The sequence below is a fragment of the Ammospiza caudacuta genome, chromosome 3, assembly GCF_027887145.1.
Source record: "Ammospiza caudacuta isolate bAmmCau1 chromosome 3, bAmmCau1.pri, whole genome shotgun sequence".
NCBI classification, from domain to species: domain Eukaryota; kingdom Metazoa; phylum Chordata; class Aves; order Passeriformes; family Passerellidae; genus Ammospiza; species Ammospiza caudacuta.
This window is the reverse complement of record NC_080595.1, coordinates 77,258,204-77,282,369: the sequence shown is the minus strand read 5'-3', so window position 1 is coordinate 77,282,369 and position 24,166 is coordinate 77,258,204. Positions and strand designations below refer to the sequence as shown.

The following is a 24,166-nucleotide window of genomic DNA, read 5'->3' as shown; positions in this document are numbered from 1 at the left end:
CAAACCGCAAGTCTAACTATCCCCTGACTAATCCCCAGTCTGGCTGTCATCCTACATCTTAAGAGGAGCAGTCATGGATGTGTGAACCTCTGAGTTCTGTGAAACAGCAGCTGCAGGTTACTACCTACACCTTCCCTGAGGGACAGCCCTGCAGCTCGGGAGCCACTGGAGCTGTGTGTCCAAGTTCCAGAGCAGGGCCTTGGAATGGTGCTTTATATCCTTAGCATGTCCCTTGTGAGCTACATCTTGATAAAGTAGGATGATCTGGATGTATGTTTCATGCATTTGCAGGAGCAGATCCCATCCTGAAGTTAACTTTCCCACATCACTACTGCATACCAAATCTAGGCACCCAATGCATTGGGTTCTGCATTCTATTTTGTCAAGAGACTTAATTAATAAAATCAATGAGTCTGAAATGCTGCAGTCACTAGACATGCTGCTAGATGCGTTGCTGTAGGAATTAGTTTGTATTTCATGTTTTAGTCTGGCAGTGACCATAATACATAGGCAGATTTACTGCAGTAAGAACTCTGTCCCAGTGAGCCAAGGCTCCCCCTTGGGTAATCTGTAGCCAGAGCCTCAGAGAAACAGGCTTAGGAGCTGCAGACTCTTTTCACAGTGAGACTTTCCCATTCCTGCATGGTTTTGCCCCACCATTGCTTCACAAGCACAGCCTTTCCCTGCCACAGCCATTTATGTGCTAAGTCAGGGCTGAGCTTCTGTTCTATTGCTACTGACCACTAACCTGTCCAGCCTCTGCTCAGCCTCAAGTTCTGCAGCTTCTCCTTGTACTGATACTGTTGTCTGAGTTCCCTCTATCTTCACAGCCTGTCTCAACCCTCTCTTCTGATATGGAAACATTTGACCCACTTTATGCAATTGCATCCATTGTCTAGTTTTAATGTTTAAAAACTACACATTTTAAGCTTTTAATCCCATATGTGGGAAGAACACTTCTGAGTTACTTATCCTTCAAATTTCCCATTTAACACAAAAACTGGTACAAAAAGGCCTTCCCCTAGTATTATTCCCATAAACTCATTTGACAACAGCCAGCCTCTGAGTATGCTGAAAAGGCCAGTCTGCTCTATTCCTTAAAATTGTGGTATTATTTCCATTTGTTTCCCCCTACCTGTATGCGCACCTGTAAATTTTTTCAAGGAAGGCCACATGATCTGTTTTTTTATGGACTAGACAGCAACTGACATAACATACTGAGCTAGTGCACATTAGTTTAGCAGCTACAGAAAATTCACAATTGTATTATAGTAAATTTTGTCACAAATCCCATTTTTGAATGACTCATTACTATACTACTGTTCTAAAATGCTGGCTTGCCATTCTATTGCACACATGGCCATTGCTCCTGTAGACATTATTAGCAAGATAATAATTCTGCAAGAACAAGAACAAGATATTTAAAAGAGATGCATTAGAGAAGGTGTCAGTGAGTGGCGTGCACAGCCCTGCAGCACAGATCATCATGAACTTGTCCCAAGAATGAAAATGCTTTGCTAAGTAAGTCTATGCTATAATGGTGGAGGAGACTTGTTTCTCTTGAAGGATGGCTTTGGTCTCCAAGTCATTCATCCCCTCATAATTGGCTGAGGTCTGAACAAACTTCATAAACATACCTCAGAGTCACAGCCACCAGAGACTGCTACTGTAACACAACAAGAGTCATTAATGGCATCACCTCATGTACATTAATGAATGTCAATAGGTGTGGAGAGCAAAGCCAGAAATAATGCCAGCTAGTTTTTTTATTGACATTCTCTTCATTCACAACAGAGTGGCATCAATGCTTATCTTTAAAGGAAGAGCCTACGTGTCTCAATGAAAGTATATTTTTCTTTCCAGTGGAGAATTAAATTACAGGAACTCTCCATGATAGAAGCAGTCTGTGGCTCTTAGAGCTGAAGATTGAATATGATAGTACAAAGAATGAAACCTCAGAGCTGGGCATCAAATTAATTGTCACTCATTTAATATATTAAGTAGTAATGAGTAAACATTGTAATTTCTAAAAGGGGGAGAAAAGTTCAAAGAAATATCCGAAGCAATGGAAGCAAGCACAAGAACTCTGAGTAATAGGGAGGGTTTTTTTTGTTGCACACTTAGGATGACATAATTCAGCCATATCAGAGCAAGGAAGAGTGGGAAGAATGCATTTTTTTTTCTCTCCTAGGGAAATACATTTTAAGAACCCTAAGAGCATATCCACAAATTTGGATTTTTTTGCATCAAGTTTCTCTAACTTATCTTGCATGAGCTAGAGCTTCTCTGTATCTTCAAAAATGCGAACCTGTAGTGCAAAGGATAAACTAGAAGAAAGATCTGCAACAGTACTTTGACTTACATAATTTCATGTCTTAGGTTCATTTACACCCTTCTACCTCTTGCCATATCAAATACTGATTCTCCCAATTGCCAAAGGTTCTTCTGACAGGGCTCTGAACCAGCAGCCTTGACACCAAGTGGACTTTGCTTAGGGTAACATTTGGACATCTGCAGTCATCTCTGCTCTTCTGGTGTAATCGCTAGGCTATAATTTTTTCTTCTATCTTAACTGCACCTGAAGCTCACAAGAATTTCCTGTTCTTATACAGTGTCAAGGGGGCCCAACCACAAGCAACAAGATGACTGGACACGTCATTTAAATACCAAACTGGAGCACAGATGTATCAGCTAAGAGCTAGTTCAGACCTCTGTTCTGACTCATCATTATAGCATGAAGACATACCCACTGGTTCCCAATTCCATACAGAGAACCCAAACCTCCTTCTGTGCCAAACGTGCCTTCAGAGCAGCAAGGCACAGCACAGTGAGTATAGAATGCCAGACACAGACTGAAGAAGGGAAATTCCATCTTGCTTCCTGAGCATGAACAAATGGTTGAGCACTGTAATACTGAAAAGTAGGTGCCAATGTTATGCACATATTACATAAATAATAACAGTGTTTTCATACCTCTGTGGGCTTACCTTTAATTATATCTGCAGGTTTTACAGACTTCTAAAGTACTTCTCTTGTTTCTGATGCACCCTTCGTCCTAGGCAGTTAGTCAAATACAGAACAAAATTTGAAATTCATTGAGCTGAAACTATGTGTTTTTAAATATTACAAAATTCAAGTTCTTTTTGTGAGTCAGCTCTCCCTCTTGTAGCACAGGACCCTTGTCTTCAGCTAATCTATTATCAGGGCCCAACAGCTGTTTGTGCATCTGCACCCCCAGTCCTGGGGTGGGGACCCAAGGGTGAGCCAGCATCTGGAGCAGAAAATGGAAAAGGCAGGGTGAGAGGGAAGAGAAATGCTTTGTTTTCCTGTGGGAGCTGCTGGGGAAGGACTCCACCACCCAGCCAGCTGTACCTTTGCTGTCTCTGTGACACCTGGAAGGAAAAGCTCTGCAAGTGGGAAGCAGAGATTAGCACTTCATCAAATGGGAATAATCAATTCCCATTTCCCCGGCACAGGAAAGGCACAGGAAAAGTAGGCATGGACCACACCCTGCAGCTTGCTTTGCCTACTGGCTTGAGCTGGCTCCAGACAGAAATCCAGTTTGTCTGGAAAACTTCTTCCCTTGTAATACATCCTGTTAGTGGATTGCAAATCAGGAAGTTTTCATGTGTAAATAAGAGGTGCCTTTCCACTCATTTTGGCTAAGGACTAAGAATTAGAGGACATCATCTGTAGATGCATCCAATTTTCATTCAAGAGAACAATGCTACTTAAGAGTGATTCCTGTACATCCATGTTACATCATGCTGACTGCATCATTGACAAGGGCGATTAAGGAGCTATGATCTCTAGGCCAGGAAGAGTTCTCCAAACCGTTTAGCACAGTTCTTTCCTTCATAAGATCTCAAGTGAAAATTTACCAAGTGGAATGAAAACCTGGTTCCCATCTCCCACACATACTTCCCCTGGAAGGCCAAGAAAAGATGCTTAATCCATTTCATCCTCCCTTTTATTTATATATATTTTTAGCTTTAACCAAAGCATACAGATGGGAGGAATTAGTCTCAACACATCACTATCTTCCCAAGATCATTAGTTCGTCTGTTGGTAAAAATGCACAAGATGAAGCATTAGTTGGAAAAATACACGTTTGTTGCAACTTCACAAAGCAGCAGCCAGAGATACTAAAGAGTGCCATAACTTACTTGACTTTTCCAGGCAAACATTGGTTTTCCCTTTATATTTGACAGTCTAAGTGATGTTTTAGTTAAACAGCATTAAAATTACCCCCTTGTCCTAGGTCTTTGAGAAGCTAGGCAGTTACTGGACACTGGCTGAGCCCCCTTGACCCTGACTAAGCTCATCCCAGGAGATAACTTCACAGGGCTGAAAGCATGGCTGGCCCAGAGCCCATCATACAGCTTATAGCCACTCCACAAAGAAAGTGTTTTGGGCATGTAGGGGCAAACCCTGGCCTCATGCTGGCCCTGACTGCGAGCTGAAGCACATCCCACCCCTGTGTGGGGGGAGAGCAGTGCAAGGGTGATCTGCCTCACACGTGTTGACAGCAGCAGTGCCAGGCAGGGATAAGCCACCCAGCCCCACCCTGCACTCCCAACTCTGGCCCAGGGAAAGCAAACAGGTGGAGGCAACTCACAAAACTTTCACCAGTGCTGCAACCTACCTTACCCTATTTTTCTTCCTGGCTGTTGTTCTCCATGTGCTTTCCCTACTAGTCTCCTAGTAGTAGGGCAGGTCCTCTGCTGTGCCACACTACCAAAGCTGGTGCTTCCCTCACTTTTGTGATTAAGAAGAAGAAAAGAGGCAGGTGGGCAAACCCCCTTCAGTCTTCGGGGTTATTGGGAAGATGTGACAGCAGTGGGGCAGGCTGGGGAAGGGAGTTGCCTTCTGTGTGCCCTAAATGTCACTTCTGATCCCAAAAATAAAGATCAGTTTTCATGAAGATTTTAAGTACCTGCAGTTACTATATCCCCTTTTCACCTGAGGAAAACTGGAATTATTTGGGTCAATGTAATTATGATGTTTCTCACAAAAATTTTACAGAGAAAACAATTTTATTATAGAATGCTACCTAACAGAATGAATATAGATTAACAGGTTAAGATCTAAACATGTGTTGCAAAAGTTTATCCTAAAAATAATAAAACTATCTTGTGTTAGTGAAGGTATTATTGTGCATCTACTCAGAAATGTAGGAATGCATTTCAGTGATTAAATAGAATTTTGGCATGTTTAAGTTCTATTTTTAAACTTGTTTCCTAAAAAGTTTTCATGAAAATGTTTATTTGTATTCTGGTAATGATAGCATTCATTTGATAAAGACTTTGTGTAGGACAAGATAATCTAATCTTGAATTAAGCTTAATAAATAAATTAAACTTAATTCCAACATTTAAAAGGCATTCTTAAGAGTACAAACTAATGCAAATAAATTATTAAGGCTAAATTGCTAGGAAAAGAAAACAGGACAGATTGTGTGTGTGTATACAACAACACACACACACACACACACACACACACACACACACACATATATTGTGTGTGTATATATATATATATATAGCTATAAACCCAGGAAATACAGAAGGAAGAAATTAGTATATTTTTCTTCAGTTGCTGAAAGAAAAAGTATCAATAGCCCTTGACAGATTATCTCGACCTGTGCAAGCAGCAGTGGGATCAGTACTTTTCCCAAGTTGTAATTATTTCTTTTCAGCTGTGGTTCTCATTTCATCAGTGTTTCATCTTACTCCACCAGTATCTTCTAGAGCAGCTATTGTCACAGAATCATTAAGGCTGGACCTCCAAGACCATCAAGTCCAACCTTTGACCAAACACCACCAGGCCACCTAAACCCTAGCACTAAGTGCCACAACCAGTTGTTTCTTAGTCACCACCAGGGATGGTGACTCCACCACTTCCCTCTGCAGCCCATTCCAATGCTTAACTACATGTTCAAAAAGGTGAAAAAATTCTTCATGATAACCAGTGTTGACTTTCTTTGATGCAGCTGTGGCCATTTCCTCTCATCCTCAACACTCTTTATTATCTTTCACAGTGGTGGCTAGATTGAGTTCTAGCTGAGCTTTCACCTTCCTGATTTTCTCTCTACATGACCCAATGACATTCTTGTATTCTTTCTATTCTTTCTGAGTTGCCTGCCCCTTCTTCCAAAGGTCATAAACTCTCTCTCTCTCTCTCTTTTTTTTTTTTTTACCTGAGTTTCAGCAAAACCTCCCTATTCAGTCAGGCTGGTTTTCTTTCCCACTGACTCATCTTTTGGCACATAGGGACAGCTTGCTCCTGAGCTTTTGAGATTTCCTTCTACCTGAATCCCATTGTTTTTAAGGAGTTCAGTATGACACTAGCAGCTTCCTCTTGAACATATAATATTCAGTGCCTAATTGGAAACATGAGATACCAAATAAATTTTAAGAAAGAATATCTATAAAACAAAAGCAAGCCTTTCAAAGTTTAATAGCTGCAGAGCCAGAATATCCTGAGCCCTTGCTTGGCAGGAGCAGGGAGGCTCAGGCTCAGCTGCAGGCTGTTTGCAGACCCAGACAGGGAGCACTAACTCAGCTCATGGTAAATTATTTGGTTTAAGGTTCACTCTTAACCCCCCAACTTCAGATCTGCTGTTGTAACATGACAGGGAAAGGCAGTTACTCTAAATACAAACAAGCTCAGTTTTAGTGATGATTCCTGTTGTGAGCCCTAGGGCTATCCTGCATCCTCAGAAATGTCATTTCTACCCCACCACCGTACTCCCAGTAGCCCAAGCTGTGTTTTTGTTTTGCTAGCTGCAGCTCACATTGGCATTTTTAAAATCCCAGCCAGAGCTCTGCTGCACAAGGAGCCCTGTTTTTACGCCAGAGGCACTGTTGCCTTGGGGGCAGCCACACACTGCTGGCCCCTGGGCACATCATGAAAGAAGCTGGTGGGTCCAGGCCAACTCCACAGGGATGGAGGCCCAAAGCTGCACTCTTTCAAGGCTCAGATGTGAGAAGAGCCAGGATGCACTGGGGATGTAGAGCATTAGAGTCAAACCCATGGAGCACCTGTTCCCCAGGCAGATGCCTCTCAATGCATCCTCTTTCCTTTGTCTGTTTTCACACAGGATATCTGGGGTGTGTTGTCTGTCTGCCCCAATTTTTCTTCTGGGCTTGAGATGTATTTCAGAACTCCACTTTCCTGGCCTTTATTTCCTCTCTGTTTTCAGTCAGGCATCCCTACTTATATGGCAAGCACAGGCATCAAGATCTGCCTGCAACTGCAGTTCAAATCTTGCATTTTGGAGGTGAGAGTATTCAAGCTGAATTTGTGGGTTTCCATGTTCTTAAGTAAAGAAGGCCATCAAACCCACATTTTATGTCCTGAATTAATTCTCTAACCATTAGTACCTCTCATCCAACTTGATGTTTGTTGTTTGGTGTTTTTTTCTTAATTAAAAAAGAAAAAATCTTGATCTCTGCACAAATTTATTAGTATTGGTGTCTACCTCCACAGAAAGTTATGGGTGATGGTTTTGGCCACTCCACTCTCAGATTACAGGTTATTTTTAATCCCATCTAGAGATTTGTAACTCTTTTCCAAGCGTGGGACAGGGAAACCAAGCCCATAACTGTGTTCCAAATATCACTCCTGGGACCTAAAATTAAATATTGCAAAATATTTGTCCACATGTTTTGCCTAGTTTTTACCACTGACATTGACCTTTACTTTAAATTAGTCCTCATAGTTACTCCTGAGACAAAAAAAACCCCATAAAGACATTAAGGAGACTGTTCATTCCCAGCTCGAATATAGCCTATTTGTGCTGTCTTAATGTTGAAGAAGTAATATGTACAGTGGGCTTTCTTTACAGGCAGGAATGCGAAATACCAAACCCAAATGCGGACTGAGCCATGCTGCATTATTGCTCGGGACCAGTAGATGGCAACCACCCCTTGCAGTGTCAAAGGTAAGTGAGAATTGTTCAGGTAGGCGATGTATTAGGCGACAGCTTGAGCAGCAAAGCTCTGCTGCTCCACACGAGGAGAAGGCAGAACTTGTATTTTTTACTCCTTCTTATACCTCTCCCTTTGGGAAGGGAGCAGTGAGTTGTCCTTTTCCATACTCAGTTTTGACAAATTATAATTGTGACAATTCATTTGAGTAAACTATCTGAGGCTGCTCCTTGCTGCTAATATCAGTCAAAAAAAGAACAAGACAATGGAAAAAAAAAAAAAAGTCCAAAGCATTAGACTGCATTTATTAGACTACCTTAGCTTCCACAGGAATAGCCTCAAGTTCTTATCATTATTAATTAGATTCCTTATTACTTTAGGTGGAAGCAGTTAGAACTCAGTAACAATGAATCTGGGATTGGAAATAGACTTCCCTCTAGGAATTGACTGAGGCTATTGACATACCAGTTAATTAATTCTCATTATATGAGAGGCCTTACGGAATTTTTTTTTACATGATCAAGTTGGAAGACATTCTATTTTTTTTCCCCTACAACATTAGATTAAAAGTTATTCATTTCCAGGAGCAAGAACACTAAAGGTTTGAAAAAATCCCCTCCAAGAACCTTGCATTTACACTTCAGAACAGAAGTTCCTTCATTAAAACAGGAGAAGAGTTAGAGAAATACAAGGATAACTTTACTAGAAGGACACTTAACTAGCGGTAGTCATATGAAATTTTCCTTTAGCGTTGTTTTAACCATATTTTGTGCCTTTGTTTTCAGTAAGGATTGGTATACATGTGTTGATGCGCACAGGAGTGTCAGTAGTGCAGGGAAAAAAACCTAGACCTTTGAACCCCTAAAGGATTCCTGCATTGCCTTACAGTGTAATTTGTAATTTAAAGAAGAATACACTACAAATAGCTAAACCAGACAAGAAGAGCACTGTCACTTAGCAAAAACAAACCAAAATACTCTGCATTACTGGGATGCCTCCCTCCAAGTTCTCAACCACTTTGCAAACCATTAACTTGAAATGTGTTAATTTGCACCCTTGCAGTACAAGGTGTATGTTTATTCTCAGAACTCACACCTTTGCTGGGAAAGCTTAAAAAACCTACTTGACAGATAAAGTATAAGCTTTCACTTTTGTTGCAGCTACCCCTTGATCAGCTGTGAATTTCTATAAGGGACTTTGAAATTAGGAGAAAACCAGCTGGTATCCATTTCCTAGTTAATACTAGAGAGGTGATGTAGGAATAGCTCCTGAAATCCTTTACGAAACCCAGCAAACTTTTTTCATTGTTTCCTTAATCTAATAATAACATTTGTACTCTAAACCCCTATACTTTTTAATGAGATTTGAGAGCTTTTTTTCTTCTTTAGAGAACTTAAAGTCCTTGAACCTGATTATAAAATTTGAGCACCTTTATTTGCCTTAGCATGAAAAACTGTATGAGTTGTATCTGTTGCTTTTGTTGTGGACCCATGAGTTTTATTAAGGGTCCAGGAGTTACCCTGGACTCTTCTTGCAGAGAATTGCAAAGCTAGTTAGAATTTTTTTTTTTTTTTTTTTTTTTTTGCAAAAAGGCAAAGAAAGAGAAGTCTAAATTATTTAGAAGAAATTTTTAGAGAAACAATATAAATACTGCTCTGTTTATAGTCATGCTTTTTTTAGCTCAAATATTTGAGAACAGATAGTTTTAAAGATTCAAGATCTGTGGTTGCTGTGAAGGGCAGAGAAAGGTGTCACTGCTGGTACTTATGACAACAGAAGTTTGGAAGAGACCTCCAAGGACAGTAACTGTCCAGTAAAGTTTAGTTCATGTTCAAGGAATCCATGTGGAAGTTCCCTTCCACTCTACTTCATACACATCTCAGATCACAACATACACCCTCATGTACTGTAATAGTCATATTTATGGCAGAACCTGCCTCAAGGTCTGGAATTTTATGTGTCAGGTATCTAAGTAAGGGTCAGAGGTATCTTCAAAAGCTTGTACCATGTTTCTGTCATGTGTGCATTAAAATGTGTGTACAATGAGCTGTGACAAAGTGCTCTGAAGATTGTGGTCTGGTAGGAGTGTGCACACCTTATGTACAATGGTAAAAAAGCCCTGGAAAAATGTAATTGTAGCCTTTTCACATTTCTCCACCTCCACTTCCTAAAGTTGGAAAAAGCTCATATTGCCCCCTACTGCAGTGCAGAAAAAGTGTCTCTGGACTGTGTTTGGCAAAACCTTTGTTTCTTTGATCAAGACACTGGAAATGTTCCTTGTTGAGCAAAGCCTTAGCATGTTGGCCAGCAGATTTGTTTGTTTGATCATGTTACGGTGAAGAATGAAAATACGATTGAGCACTGAGGCAAGTGCTTGTACATTGACTTTTCAGCAAAGAATAAAGTACAGATTTGCATGGGGACTTTGCTTACCTGATCCTTATTTCACATGCTGTTTGAGGCATGATTTAAAGGAGAGATAACCAGGATCACAGTCCAGCAATGTGCTGAGTGATTTTGAGGTCGTTCCTGATACTATCCATTACTATTGCTTGCAATGAGATTCAGGGATAATCAAACTTGGCATAATAAATTACCAAGATAAGATGGGTAATGAAAGAATGTGAAGTGCAGAAGACAGGTTTGTGCTTCTCAACAGCGTTCAGTGTGACTTTTGTAATTATTAACTAAACCTTAAAGCCTGAGGTAGTCCTTATTCAAATGCCTTAATCCTTTTTCAGATTCTCTCCTTACAACATCTCCTGTCTCCCAACATTTCCACAATGAGGGAAAGGAAGGCAACAGATCCACTCCATTCATCCACAGATCTGACTGAAGGGAAGGAGAAGTTAAGACTGAAACAAGAGGTCGGCCTGATTAGCGGCGTGTCATTAATTGCAGGTACCATGATAGGCTCAGGGATCTTTATGTCCCCTGAGTGGGTACTGCACCACATGGGGAACCCTGCCAGCAGCCTGCTGATCTGGGCAGCATGCGGTCTCCTGGCCATGTTTGGAGCCTTGTCGTACGCTGAGCTTGGAACAATAATTAAAGAGTCTGGAGGAGAATATATTTACATTTTGAGGATTTTTGGTTCCTTTCCTGCTTTCCTTTTCGCCTACACTTCTGTCATCCTGGTGAGACCAGCTGGTTTGGCAGCTGTCTGTCTGAGCTTTGCTGAGTACGCCATTGCGCCGTTCTACCCAGGGTGCTCATCTCCGCAGGCTGCCGTCAAATGTACAGCTGCTGCCTGCATCCTGATTTTAACTATCATCAACTGCCTCAACGTAAGGCTGGCAACATCTGTTATGAACATTTTTACAGCTGCCAAACTCTTGGCTTTGTTGGTGATCGTGGTGGGTGGGTTGGTGCTGCTTGCCAAGGGACAAACTCAGAGTTTTCAGAATGGTTTTCAAGGCACCACTGCAGGTATTGGGGCAGTTGGAGTGGCGTTTTACCAGGGGCTCTGGTCCTATGATGGATGGAACAACCTAAATTATGTAACTGAGGAACTGAAGAAGCCTGAGGTGAGTGAATGAGTGAGCAAGCTGGGTTTTACTTACTTAATCCTGCTGTTAATATGTTTGATTCTATCTGTGATTGTGTTAAGAGTGGTAATCAAGGGATTTACAGTGAGGATGCCCCATCCCCAGAAGTGTTCAAAGCCAGCTTGTGTGGGGCTTTGAGCAATTTAGTGTAGTGGAAGGAACACCTGTTCATTACATGGAGATTTAAACTAGATAATCTTTAAGGTCCCTTCCAATCCAAATGATCTTGTGGTCCTATAAAAGTCCTAAAATAACCCATGGACTGGAAAGAAATTATTAGGCAGCACTTGGATGCTTTGGAGATGAAGTTTTTTCTTAGTGTTTAGAGGATCTCACTGTAGACCTAGATTTATTCAGAAAAGCACTCACTGCTATAATCCATAAAGGATTCTTAACAACATGTATTTTCTTAAAGACTTGATCCATAATCTATGCTTTAGAAAACTACTTTGTCTCTCTCTGTTCCATCAAGGGGCAACTTCAGAGCAAGCCAAGCCTCACTGGAAAGGGAATCTAACTCTGTGAACAATCCCCATCTTTAAACATCTATACTTTAGCATTGTGCAGTCCATGATATAGGCACTGAAACAGCTCATCTGCATCTCACATCACCTTCTCTGTGCCATATTACCCATTTTCACAGATCAAACACTGCAGCAGTGAACAACTCTTATTTTGCAAGAGTTGCGTGAGTGCCGAGTTTATAGAGTGTGCTGTGTACCAGTGCAGCCCACGAGATCCTACAGATCAAATGCAAATACACAGTTAAATATTAACCTATATGGCAGCAAAGATCCCAGGGCCACTCTCTCCCATAAGATTGTGAGTGCTGATATTCAGGCCCTTCCAGAGTGGAGACACCACCATTAGGAATTGCTGTATCTTGTCCTGTGTTGAGAATGGGGAATGAAAAACCTGATATTTCAGGTTCTTAGATGCATACAGTTGCCATTTCCCAGTATTTTCAGTTGCATAAGACACTGTTGATTTTATTGAGTCTTAAAATGATCCTGTGGTGTTCTAAGACACAATCCTGCCACTAAGAAAAAATAAATATTTCCTGCCTAGTGCAAATCCCCTTTGAGATTTTGAGATGAAACCCCTGTTTTGATTTAAACTGTAGAGTAGTTAAATGTGATACAACATACAGTGGAACTTTGTCCAGGGCAGTGAGGTGTTTATGGGGAGATGCAGCACAGCAGGAGACATAACATACTAATAATAAATAAATCAATATTAAAATAATCAATAAATATGCAAAAGGCATCTTAGGCAGCTACAAATCCAAATCTTTTTAATAAGATTTGGTGGGTTCTTTTTGTTTGAATTATTTTGTTTGGTTGGTTGTGGGTTTTTTCAGACTAGCTTTGACTGTTGTGAAAGCTGCCATGTGAATCTGGATCTATGTCTTGTTCTGAGGAAAGGTTTAGGAAGTGGAGGAATTGCAATGAGAGATGTGGGTGGTGGCAAAACCAAATCAAACAAAAAAAGCACAGTGCTGCACCTAACACTGCTGTCATCCCTTTTCCAGGTGACCCTTCCCAGAGCTCTGATGATTGCCATTCCTTTGGTTACGTGCCTGTATTTGCTGGTAAACGTGAGCTACCTGGCAGCCATGACTCCCACTGAGCTGCTGTCTTCAGGAGCTGTGGCCGTCACCTGGGGGTGAGCTCTGCGTGGGGCAGCACGGGCAGCGCAGCTCTGAGATACACTGGTTCTCTCCTGAGTTTCAGGAGATCTAAATGTTATTCCCAGAGGGAATGGCAGCACTGCATTGGTCAGGCCATGTTACAGAAAAGGGTGACTAAGGTGCTCAGAGGGCTGAATCACGTTGCTGTCTGAGAGAGCTGGGGCTGTTCAGCCTGGAGAGAGAAAACTCCAGGGAGACCTTACAGCATTTTCCAGTGCCTAAAGGGGCTACGAGAGAGCTGGAAAGGAAGTTTTTACCAGGGCATGTAGAAGTAGGACAAGCAGGAATGGCTTCAAATTGAAAGAGAGTAGGTTTAGATTAGACCTAAGGAAGAAATTATTTACTGTGAGGGTGGTGAGGTACTGGCACAGGTTGCCTAGAGAAGCTGTGGATGCTCCATCCCTGGAAACATTCAAGGTCAGGTTGGAGGGGCTTTGAGCAACCTGGTCTTGTGGAAGGTGTCCCTGCCCATGGCAGGGGCTTAGAAAAGAATGATCTTCAAGGTCCATTCCAAATTGTTCTATAATTCTAGGGTTCTATGAGGCCAAGGCTGACCAGCTCCATCTGGCCATGGTTTCCAAGGTGCATCTAGGCTGCCAAGATGGCACATTCCTTACTCCCCATTCCCTTTGTTTACACTGGGAACCTGTAACTCCCCCAACTCATGTTTTACCTCATGGAAAGTGTCCATAAGGGAGAGGTGAAGGTCACACCAGGAGCATCTCCCCACAAACACTGGGAATGCAGCGAGGGTACATATCCAGACTTGGAACTGAGAAATTTTGCACATTTTAGATATTTCCAGGAAAACTGAGAGGGCAATGTGCTGTCCTGCTAATGCAGAGGCAGTGGGTTGGGAGTGAGACAGGAGTCAACTGGCTGAATGCTCTCTACTTGGCACCTGGAATTTAGAGCAGATCAGAGTCTTTTGTCTCAGTTTCTCCTTCTGTGGGGAAATGGAAAATCGCACTGATCTCAACACCTTTGAGAGCTGTTATACACAGTTTAGGTAGCCTTTGGTAACTGCAACTTCAATTGGCTTGTGTTTTTCCAGAGCTGCACAGAAACAATTTCTGCCTTTCCTCAACCTGAAGTATTTGGTGACATTAAACAGTTTCTGTACAAGACAAGGAATTTAGGAAGAGAAGGAAGGGACCATCATGAGAGGTATAGACATCATCAATGATCTTCCCCCAGAACATCCAGCCTTATTCTAAATATTTCCAAAGACACAGAATCCCTGATAGCACTAAATTAGTTGTCAGACAGAAATGATGACATGGTGTATCCACAGATTATGTGCTGCTCTTCCTAAAAAGTCAGCAGCAGCTTTGCTTCTGTGTGCATTTCACAAGATCTCCCATTTGAAGATCTGACTGAGCTCTTGCTGAATGTGTTCTGTAATAGCCTTTCACATCATTATGAGTAGGAGCTTTTAAAGATCTAGTGCTTTGTTTGAGCATGTCACAAAGCCTCACTAAGCTGCAGTGTCACGAACTTTCCCTGCACTTCCTTTCCCATCATTCCTAATTAACAAGTTATTTGTGAGCTTCCTCCTTTGTAAGGCATCTCCTTTTCCTGTCTGATTAACCTTTTCACCCAAGAGTGCAATTCAGGAAGAAATATTGAACTAGTGACAGGAAATCTGGGCACTCAAAGGCTGGGGAACAGGTAGGAAGCCAGTCTGAGGAGGAGGTGAAGTTTGTGGCTCACAAACAAGACATGCAGCTATTCAGGCCATTAAGAAAGAATGGGAGGAGCATAAAGAAGCCAGAAGAGGACTTGTCACATTTAAATGCATTTATTCCCTATATAAGAGGAAAACTGCCAGAAAGAAACATTGTTCAGTGGTGAGAGGTGCAGCCACAAAAGGAGCTCAGGAAACTCTTCCCAGCGTTTCTTTGATGACAGCGATTGAACAGCAACCACAGGTTTCAGTTTGCTTGTAAATAAAGTGATCTAAAAAAACATTTGAGTTTTGGTTTTTGCCAATTAGATAAACAGTGTTTGTGTATGTGACAATTACCCCAAACACCAGCATTTATTACTCAATTAATACTCTTAATGCTGCTTCATTCCAGAAGACAATCTTCACGTTTAGGTGAGAAAATTATCATTCCTTCCAAATATTTACCTTGAACTCTGTAACTCTGCTACTTTTTCTGTTAAGTAGAAACAGAAATGTCTGAACATGTTGTAGAACCAAACATCTGGAATTCAAATAATTTTTTTTGGCTTAAGTCAAATTCACAGAAGAGCAGTATTAGGTGCATGTGGGATTAAAGGGTTAAAATCCTATGCATATTCAGGAAGAGGTTGTAATGCAACATATTTCTTCCAATGCGATGGGAACAGTTTTTCTGTGATTTCTGAGCTAATATTATTGGTTGTGATAGCAGTATCTTCAGGTGTTTTGCCACAGCTTCAGTACACAAAAAAGGTGGTTTTGCCTGTTGTGCCCTCTTTGTACACCATTGCAGTGCAGACAGAATATATATATATATAGCAGGAAGAAAAGCTGTCAGACAAGACAAACTTCCAAGTCACTAAATATTATGGGAATTGCAAGAAGATTTTAAATCATTAGAAAGACTTCAGAAAAATATTCTGTACAATACAGAAACACTGGAGGGATGTAACCTGTCTGGTTCTACAGTGAGTATTCAATACATTTATGAACTGCATCTTGTGCTGTGAACTCTTTCCCACCTCAGGGACAAAGTCCTGGGCAGCTGGGCATGGCTCATCTCCCTGTCGGTGGCCCTGTCCACGTTTGGTTCCTCGAATGGGACGTTCTTCAGCGGAGGCCGCGTGTGCTACATTGCTGCCAGGGAAGGCCACATGGTGAGCACAAAGAAAGGGCTCTGGCTTGCTTTGAGCCACTTCGCCTTCCTGTGACACTAAAGCAGAGAGGAAAACACTGTATGTTCAACTGTAAGAGTGATAGCTCTCCAGGGGGTTTGTTCCTTGCTCATTAATCCCTATCTCTTTCAAATGTAAGGTGTCTTGTCACTGTCATATTTTCTGAAAAATTCCTTTGCCCAGGATTCTTCTCCTAGGAAGCTGAGGCCTCAGAAAAAAAAGAAAATAATAATTATCTAATTGCTTCTCCTGTGTTTTGCTGCTTTGGAATGTGGTCTGGAGATTGTTTATCCAACAAGTGATTGTTTGATTGGTTTCATGTGAATTGTTTTTACTTAATGACCAATCACCATCTGGTTGTGTTGGGACTCTGGAAGAGGTCACGAGTTTTTCTATAGTATTTTGTTAAGCCTTCTGTAAGGATCCTTTCTCTATTCTTTAGTTTAGTTTTAATATAATATAATATAATATAATATAATATAATATAATATAATATAATATAATATAATATAATAGCCTTCTGAGAACAGGGAGTCAGATTCTCAATTGCTCCTTCGTCTTGGGGACCCTGAAAATACCACAGTGTATGTTGTCTCTGGGCTTTCTTTTTCAGTTAAGTGCTTTCAAAAAGATAACATATTCACATCTAGTCTGAATTTTAAGAACAGCTTGGAAATGAACCACTCAAAAATGGCTGCATTGGAGCACCAGGTAGAGGCTGTGGGGTGAGCTAGTCAATATATCTGCCAGGAAAGGAGAACCTGGCCATGCTTGTGTGTTACAAAGCACCTTTGCTTGCACTGGGAGGGTAGCCCAGCACCAACCAGCTGCCTTTGCAGCTGTTATACTGACTATATAGGTTGGTCTCAGGGGTGATCCAGCCTTCACATGGGTAGTCCAGCTTAGATGCATCATAGGATATCTCTGCTCTTCAAGCTTCGTAGCAATTACAAGGTGATAGCAAGCCTTACATCTCTCCTAGCTTGGGTTTATCATTGGTTTTGTTAGGTGGGCCAAATCTGGTAACCCAGTGGAGGTCAGGCTGCTGCAGTTCCCTCCTCCCTGGTCCAACCAATAAGTCCAGCATCTATTCCCAGCAGCCACACACACAAATACAGGTATCAAACATATTTATATACACACATACATACATACCTGTGTATCTGTATATGCATTCAGAGCCAGCAGGGAACATAGAGCTCCACATACAGGCATACCTGGGGCTCACACAAACACCAGCACTAACAACACCAAGGGCCTTTCATTCCCTCTCTGTCTGATCAGGGGTCTGTTAGTGAGAAATATATATAAAACATATGTACTGTGTGGGTCCCTCCAGCAGCTGGGCTCAGATACTCAGCCCCTGGATCCCAGTCTCCCCAGTTGCTGCTATCTAGGCTAACAAGTCCCCCAAGGTTGCTGCCACATCCCAGCTGCTGATACAGACCCCCCTCACTCACAGGTACACCTCCACACACACTTAACCACACTGCTCCACAAGGAGGAGAAAAAAGGCTGAGCTGCATTTGTCCTCTGTTTTGAGCAGGCCTCTTGTGTTCCTCCTGAATCTCTCTGCTTTTTTTTTGGTCCTTCCCACCCACAGCATCTGGCATTTCTGTCCTCAAGTGTGAAAACACTGAAATAGGTTGCACACAGAGTTTGTGGATGCCCAATCCCTGGAAGTTTGAGGCCAGGCTTGATGGGGCTATGAGCAGCCTGATCTAGTGAAAGGTGTCTCTGCCTACAGCAGGGTGTTGGAGTTAGATGATATTTAAGAACCCTTCCAACCCAAATCATTCTATGAATCTGTGATTCTCCACCAGCTCTGCTCCTGGTTCATAGCAGGGAATCTTTTATGCATATGAATGTCCAGGTTGGTGGAGATGACTGGAATGGTGGTTGCTGGTTTTGGTGGTTCCTGATTTCGGTGGTTACTGGTTCCTCAACCTCTCACTCTGAGGATAATGCCTGCTCTATCATGGCAAGCTCTGTGCTGAGAAGTGCACAGATGGTCTGAATCTGACCATACCAGACTATGAGCTGAATGCTTATGCCATTTCTCAAACACTCACCTCTAGCAAAGGTCCTTCATGATATTTTGGTTGGGAATTAAAAATAAAATAAAATTTTAAAAGCAGCCTTTCTCATTAAACTTTGCCAATGAAACAAACAATAAAGAGGCTACTAATCCTGAAACAAATCCTGGTGTAATTTATATTCACATAAATGTTTCAGGACTAGTTCTTGTCTCATTTTGCAGTCATCCCAAGAGAAGTCAAGCCCAGAGAGACATGACAGAGGGCAGAAGAGTGGGCCCATGGCAGAAGGTCCTGATGGTGGTCAGGAAAGCTCTAATTTGACTCATTCTGTCACATCAGTAGTTTGAAAACCTCATTTTGCCTTCTCAAACTGATAATGCTTGATATGAAACCAGTGAGACACAATAAAAATACCCTTGAAGGAGTTTCCTGTATTTACACTCCTTGGAGTTGGTCTGGTTGTATATAGTGCTTATTTGCTGATTCTGAATGGCTCTGGCTGCAGGCAAAGCTCCCACCAGCAGCTGAGGGGGATGAGTAAGGAGCTCTGAGTCCATGAAATGATGATGCTTTGCTTTCTTTTTCAGCCAGACATTCTGTCCATGGCTCATGTGCGACGCCTCACGCCCTCCCCTGCTCTACTGTTCACATCTGCCATGTCTTTAGTAATGATAATATCAGGGAGCTTCACCAGCATTGTCAACTTCTTCAGGTATGTGTGTGTAGGGTTTCTGTTTGCACCCCCTGTGCTCCTGGGTTTTACATTGTTTAAAAGTATTTTCTTGCATTATCCTTTTGAGCCTGGGCTATTGCTTTCTAACCAATACTGGGGAGAGGAGGAGGGAAGAAGGAAAAAAAAGAGATTGGGAACCAGCACCTTTGCAATGCATGAATGCTCCTGTCACTAGAGACTTAATGTGATTCATCCCCATTGAATCAGTAATGTTCAGATAATTCTAAAGTTCTCATTGTTTGTGCTAGAAAGGAAATTAATGGAGGAATTACTAAATTTATATCAATATTCACTTTTTTAATTGGAGATACGAACATCTGGAATCTGCAAGGCAGGACTGACATTTCTGGGTGATCTCACCCCAAGTTTAATGCTAATTTTTTTTTTTCTTCTAGTTTTATTGCATGGCTTTTCTATGGAATGACTATTTCTGGGCTCCTGTATTTAAAAATCAAGAAACCAGAACTGCCAAGATCTTACAAGGTAAAGTAATAACATAAAACTCTCAAATATTTTCCTATATTGTTCAAATGACTATGAGAACATTTAGAGAAAAGAGCGAGCACTGGTGGCTTACAGATTCAATGTGGTTGTCCTTTTTTAATTTCAAGTTTTGCGTCAGCAACGTCAACAAGGGATGAGACAGTGTGAACATACAGGCAGAAGTCAAGGTTGAATTCTCTGCCTTGATAAGCTAATAATGCTCTGCCTCCTCACTATGAAAATATATCTACCATATCCTCTTTCTTTCTAAAAGATTTAAGTGGTAAATGAAGGATAATTCTGATCAACATTGTAATCACCTGTTTATGCTCACAGACTGGGCAAACTCCTTGGAGGGTAGCCCAGGTGTAAGAACCTTGCAGAGGGAAAAATAACTTAGGTGGAGTGCCCCAAGTTCTTTGAGATGATATAGGGACAGATTTGTTCCCCACAAAACAGATAAAAGGAGGGAAATGAAGAGTCACATATTCTTCCCCTGATGTCATGAGTGAGCTGATCTTCAGCTCAGTGTTTACTCAGTGACTGAGGATTATTAATGAATGCACAAGCCACCCTCCTTTGAGGAAGGGTGGCTTCAAATTGAAGTTTAAATGCTTTCTGATCAGGCTTACAGAAACTGCCTCTGAGATTGCCTGTCCACCTGTCTTCAATACACAGATAAAACTTTTTGTGCAGGGGTGCTAAGGTAAAGTTGATTTGAATACAATTGCTCTGTGTTTTGTCTACAGCTTGGCTTTGAGATGCAAGATAGTAGGGAGACCAAGAACAGGCCTGGCACTAAACCCCGTAGTTTGCATCTTCAGGTCTAGGAGGGCAGGAAAGAGGGCTTAAGGTGTGATATGGTGGTGTAGCTCTTGCAGGGATGTTCAGCCTTGGGGTGGGGGTAGGCTGGGAAACAGGATGTCTGGATTAATTGGTATTTCTAGGTAATACCTCAGGTTGCAGAAAGGTTTCATTTACAAAGCCTTCTGCAGAAGTTCCAGGGTTATCCAGACACACAGAAGCTCAGAATTACATGAGTCTTTATGCTGATGTTTTGCTTTCACAGGTCCCAATTATCATCCCCATAATTGTGCTGATGGCAGCTGTGTACCTGGTGTTAGCTCCCATCATTGATCAACCCCAAACAGAGATCCTCTACATCGTCCTGTTCATTTTCAGTGGTATCATTTTTTATTTCCCACTGGTTCGCTTCAAGTACCACCCTCGCTTCTTACAGAGAGTCACTTTGCACCTCCAGTTGTTGCTGGAAGTTGCTCCAACTACCAGGGATGCAAACTGACATAACATCCTTCCTTCACATGGCTGCCTGCACCTCATGGTTTATCGCTAGGTTTTCAAGGCTCAGAAAATATTCTTCTGTAAAGAGCAATGAGTGGAATGCGAGTGACACTAAATGTCCAGGTGAGATGGACTGCAGCTATGACTCCTTATGTTTCCCTAAAATTCTGGGGACATGTTTTTCTCCTTTTCAGCATTGCCTTGGCATTACACTTGTATTTTTCATCCCAAAAAGGGTTGTTTCTCAGGATCTTATCTCTTATTTCAAGATAAAATGCAGCAAAAGAGAGACAATGAAATATTATTCCTATAGCAGGCTGAGTCCCATAGCCATTTCTGGCAATGCCTTTAATTATTTACACCTAGTTCTGCCCACTGTGACTGCAGAGCTTCTCCATAAAGCAAGGCCTCACTGTGGCCACAAGAAATAAACCCTTTTTCACTCAGTTGTTCATTATAGAAAGATTATGCTTCTTCCAGTTCCAGGCACACAGTGACAACAGTCCTTTCTCTGTCTCAGAAACCATCCCACATCTCCCACAGAAAACCCTCTGACATGAGACAAGAAGTGCTTTAAAGCTCTGTCAGTTTACTCATTGAGAATGCACTTGCAATCGGGGATCCATCCATTCATTATGAGGATGCAGGCAACATCACTCAAGTGCCAACATTCACCCATGTCCTTCCTGTGATCCCCCTGAAGGAAAAAACCTTATTTTGTGACAAAGTTAGGGGAAAAAAACCCACCAAAAAACCCTAGAGCATATGTACCAGCAAAATACTCTGGCTAGGAATTAAAAAAACTACATACTGAGCTATGTAGGAGAAGTGTAGCCAGCAGAGCAAGGAAACACTCTGTCTCTTTGGACTCAACCCCTGAAATCATGCATCTGGTGTTGGGCCCTGCTGCTCAAGGTGGAGTTGTGAAGACCACCTGGGCCCTTCTTTATAATGGCAGCTCAGAGCAGGGGTCACAAGCTGTGGCTTGAGATGTTCAGGCTGGACTTAGGGAAACATGCCCCATGAGGGCAGTGTAGTGTTGGAGCAGCGTGCAGAGAGGTGGGGAGATCTCGATTCCCTTGCATTTTCTACCACAGCCATTTCCACCAATTTCTATGATTCTAAATGCACTACACAAAAGTCATAGGCTGTGCTCTCACCCACACCTAGCACACTGAAGTCACTGTTGTTTCCCATTATCCTGAAGCACAGCTGGTTTTTTCCTGCTCTCAGGGAGGGAGAGGTATTATAAGTTGTTTTCTTCACATTTTCCCAGATGGTTCCAGGATGATACCTGTCATAAGGTAAAAAGGTCTAGGAGTTAATCCCTAAAATGCCTTGTTAAAGTACTGAAAGTTAACTTTCTGTCAGCATTCTTCTATAGAACCTGCTACAATCCTGCTACCTTTCACCTAAGCTGCTATGATCCTAGAACACAGGTTACTTGATCCTTCAGGCCTCTTCCAGCCCATCTCAGAGTTGTGTATCTGATTACAATCTGATTCTGCAATGTCACTCCTCCTGCTCCTCTGAGTGGTGATACCAGCAGCTACAGGAATGCACCCACAGTCTGTTTTTTCAAGTGTTAGGTATGATAATGGATAGGCCAGATGCCACTCATCCAAATCCTTAGCTTACACAGTGTTTGGGAGGATTTCCTTCCACTGATTTTTACTGGAGTTGCCAAGAAAGGCTAGTGAGGGGACAATTTTTCCTCCTGAATCCCTTGACAATATAAAATTCTTGGGATGTGTCTCTTAAAGGAGGGGATGTTCTCAGAAGGACTGATGAGGTTAGGAGCTCTAGGTTGCCTTCCTCCCACTGCCCCAGGCTCTTCATCTGATGTCAGGGAAACTTCTGAAAGGAGCTGCATCTCAGCTACTTACCTAAAAATTAGAATAATACAATTTCTCAGATCATAATTTTTTTGAAACAATAATTTTCTTACCTATTTATGAAGCCTATCACACGAGGCTGTGCTCTAATAAAGAACATGAAAAGACTTAGCACTTTGAATAGATAGCCTTTATGTGTTATTGGTTTGTGAATGGATATAGGGGAGCTGGAAAGCTGCAAATATCATACTCTGCACCTATCTCATTTTCTATAGATATTATTGTAACAAGATGTTCTTTTTTATTTATGTTGCCTAGGATTTGCAGGTGTTTATAATGCCAAAACAAGATGCTGAAAGCTCAGAGAGTTGAAAGATAATTACAATAAAATGGGCATTACAATGAAGTGAGTTAATGTGTCTGTTTCTGTTTCTCACCCAAGAAAAACAATTCCATAGAAATTTTACTGCATGATCATAAACAATCAGTATCAGGCTTATCTCTCCTTGGTCAGAAGGTTTAACAACGTGCATGGGTGTTTATATGTGTGTACACTCATTTTTCAAAATGATTGCTTATCTATTCAACCCCAGGATATGTAAATTGGAATCCCTTTTTCCTTCATGAGACATTTACAATGGAAGTGCCAGGCAGAGGCAACACATCCTTACCATTTATTCCTGCAGCACAGTGACAATGTGACAGTGGACTGAGCTCTGTACCTGCAGCTTCTACAGGTTATCCTACAAGATCTTATTGGTCCTGTCTTTTTCCAAAGCTCCAGATCCCTGTGACCTATGCTTAGACCCTTTCTTCATGGGCTCAGAGGAAAAATGGACTATCAGCATTGACCCCAAGATAATCATAAGATCTCTACTTCACCACTAGACCCTGAGTATAATTGAGTCCCATCCTTCAGCTGGCAACCTGCAACAACCTGTTGGGAACTTTACTTTGGTGCACAAAGCTGAATGTATTCTGGGCTTTTTCCTGACTTCTTCAGAAGCATCAGAGATGGACTACACCTAGTAGTCCACAGTAAAGGACAGTCCAGTGTGTGAGAGAGCACAGAAAATCCTCCTTTGGTGATCTTCTAGTCAGTCATGCTCATATGCCCAAGTTCAAATGATTGCCATGTGTCGTGATTGAGGACAAATTTCTGATTGGGTGGGACAGAGCAGAATTCAAAATAACTTTAATTTTCCTCTGTTCAAGAAACACAGTTCACCCACTTAGACTGAGTGGGTTTATCTGAACAGTTCTCAGCCAGAGGATTTGCTGTTTAGTCTCTCTTGCTCTTTACTGGGACATAAGAAATAAAAAAGACCTCACTGAACTCCCTCAGCAGGGTTAACTTGCTCTCCAGGTCATCACACTTAGGGGATGAAATAAATATAGTCAGCTTTGGGAATCACAGACAACTCCAGTGTGGGTTGGAACTGACCTCTGGAGGTCTCATGTCCAACTTCCTTCTCGAAGCAGGACTATTATCATGTAAGGCTGTTTACCTGTGCCTCTGTCTCTTCATGTTTTGGAAAACACTGAGGATGGAGAGCCCACCATCTCTGCACCACTCTCTGGATAAAGAAATTTTCCTGAAGTTCAATATGAGCATCTCAATCTGCAGCTTGTGGCTGTTGCCCTTCCCTGTATCGCCTTTTACTGCCAAAGGTGGTTGGTTCTATCCTTTTTGAAACTCTCTTTTGTGGAGCTGTAGGCTGCTGTTATGGTTGCCTCTTTTGGC

The 24,166-nt window shown here is 41.8% G+C and overlaps 1 protein-coding gene across 1 annotated transcript; it reads left to right on the top strand.

Annotated features, from left to right (window-relative positions):
• The first annotated feature begins 10,713 nt into the window (after positions 1-10,713).
• LOC131556155 (b(0,+)-type amino acid transporter 1-like) lies at positions 10,714-20,588 on the top strand. Its single transcript, XM_058802579.1, has 6 exons — positions 10,714-11,457; positions 13,010-13,143; positions 15,883-16,012; positions 18,657-18,781; positions 19,198-19,285; positions 20,355-20,588. Exons 1-6 carry the CDS (start codon positions 10,714-10,716, stop codon positions 20,586-20,588), a joined length of 1,455 nt encoding a protein of 484 aa, XP_058658562.1.
• Positions 20,589-24,166: the final 3,578 nt, after the last annotated feature.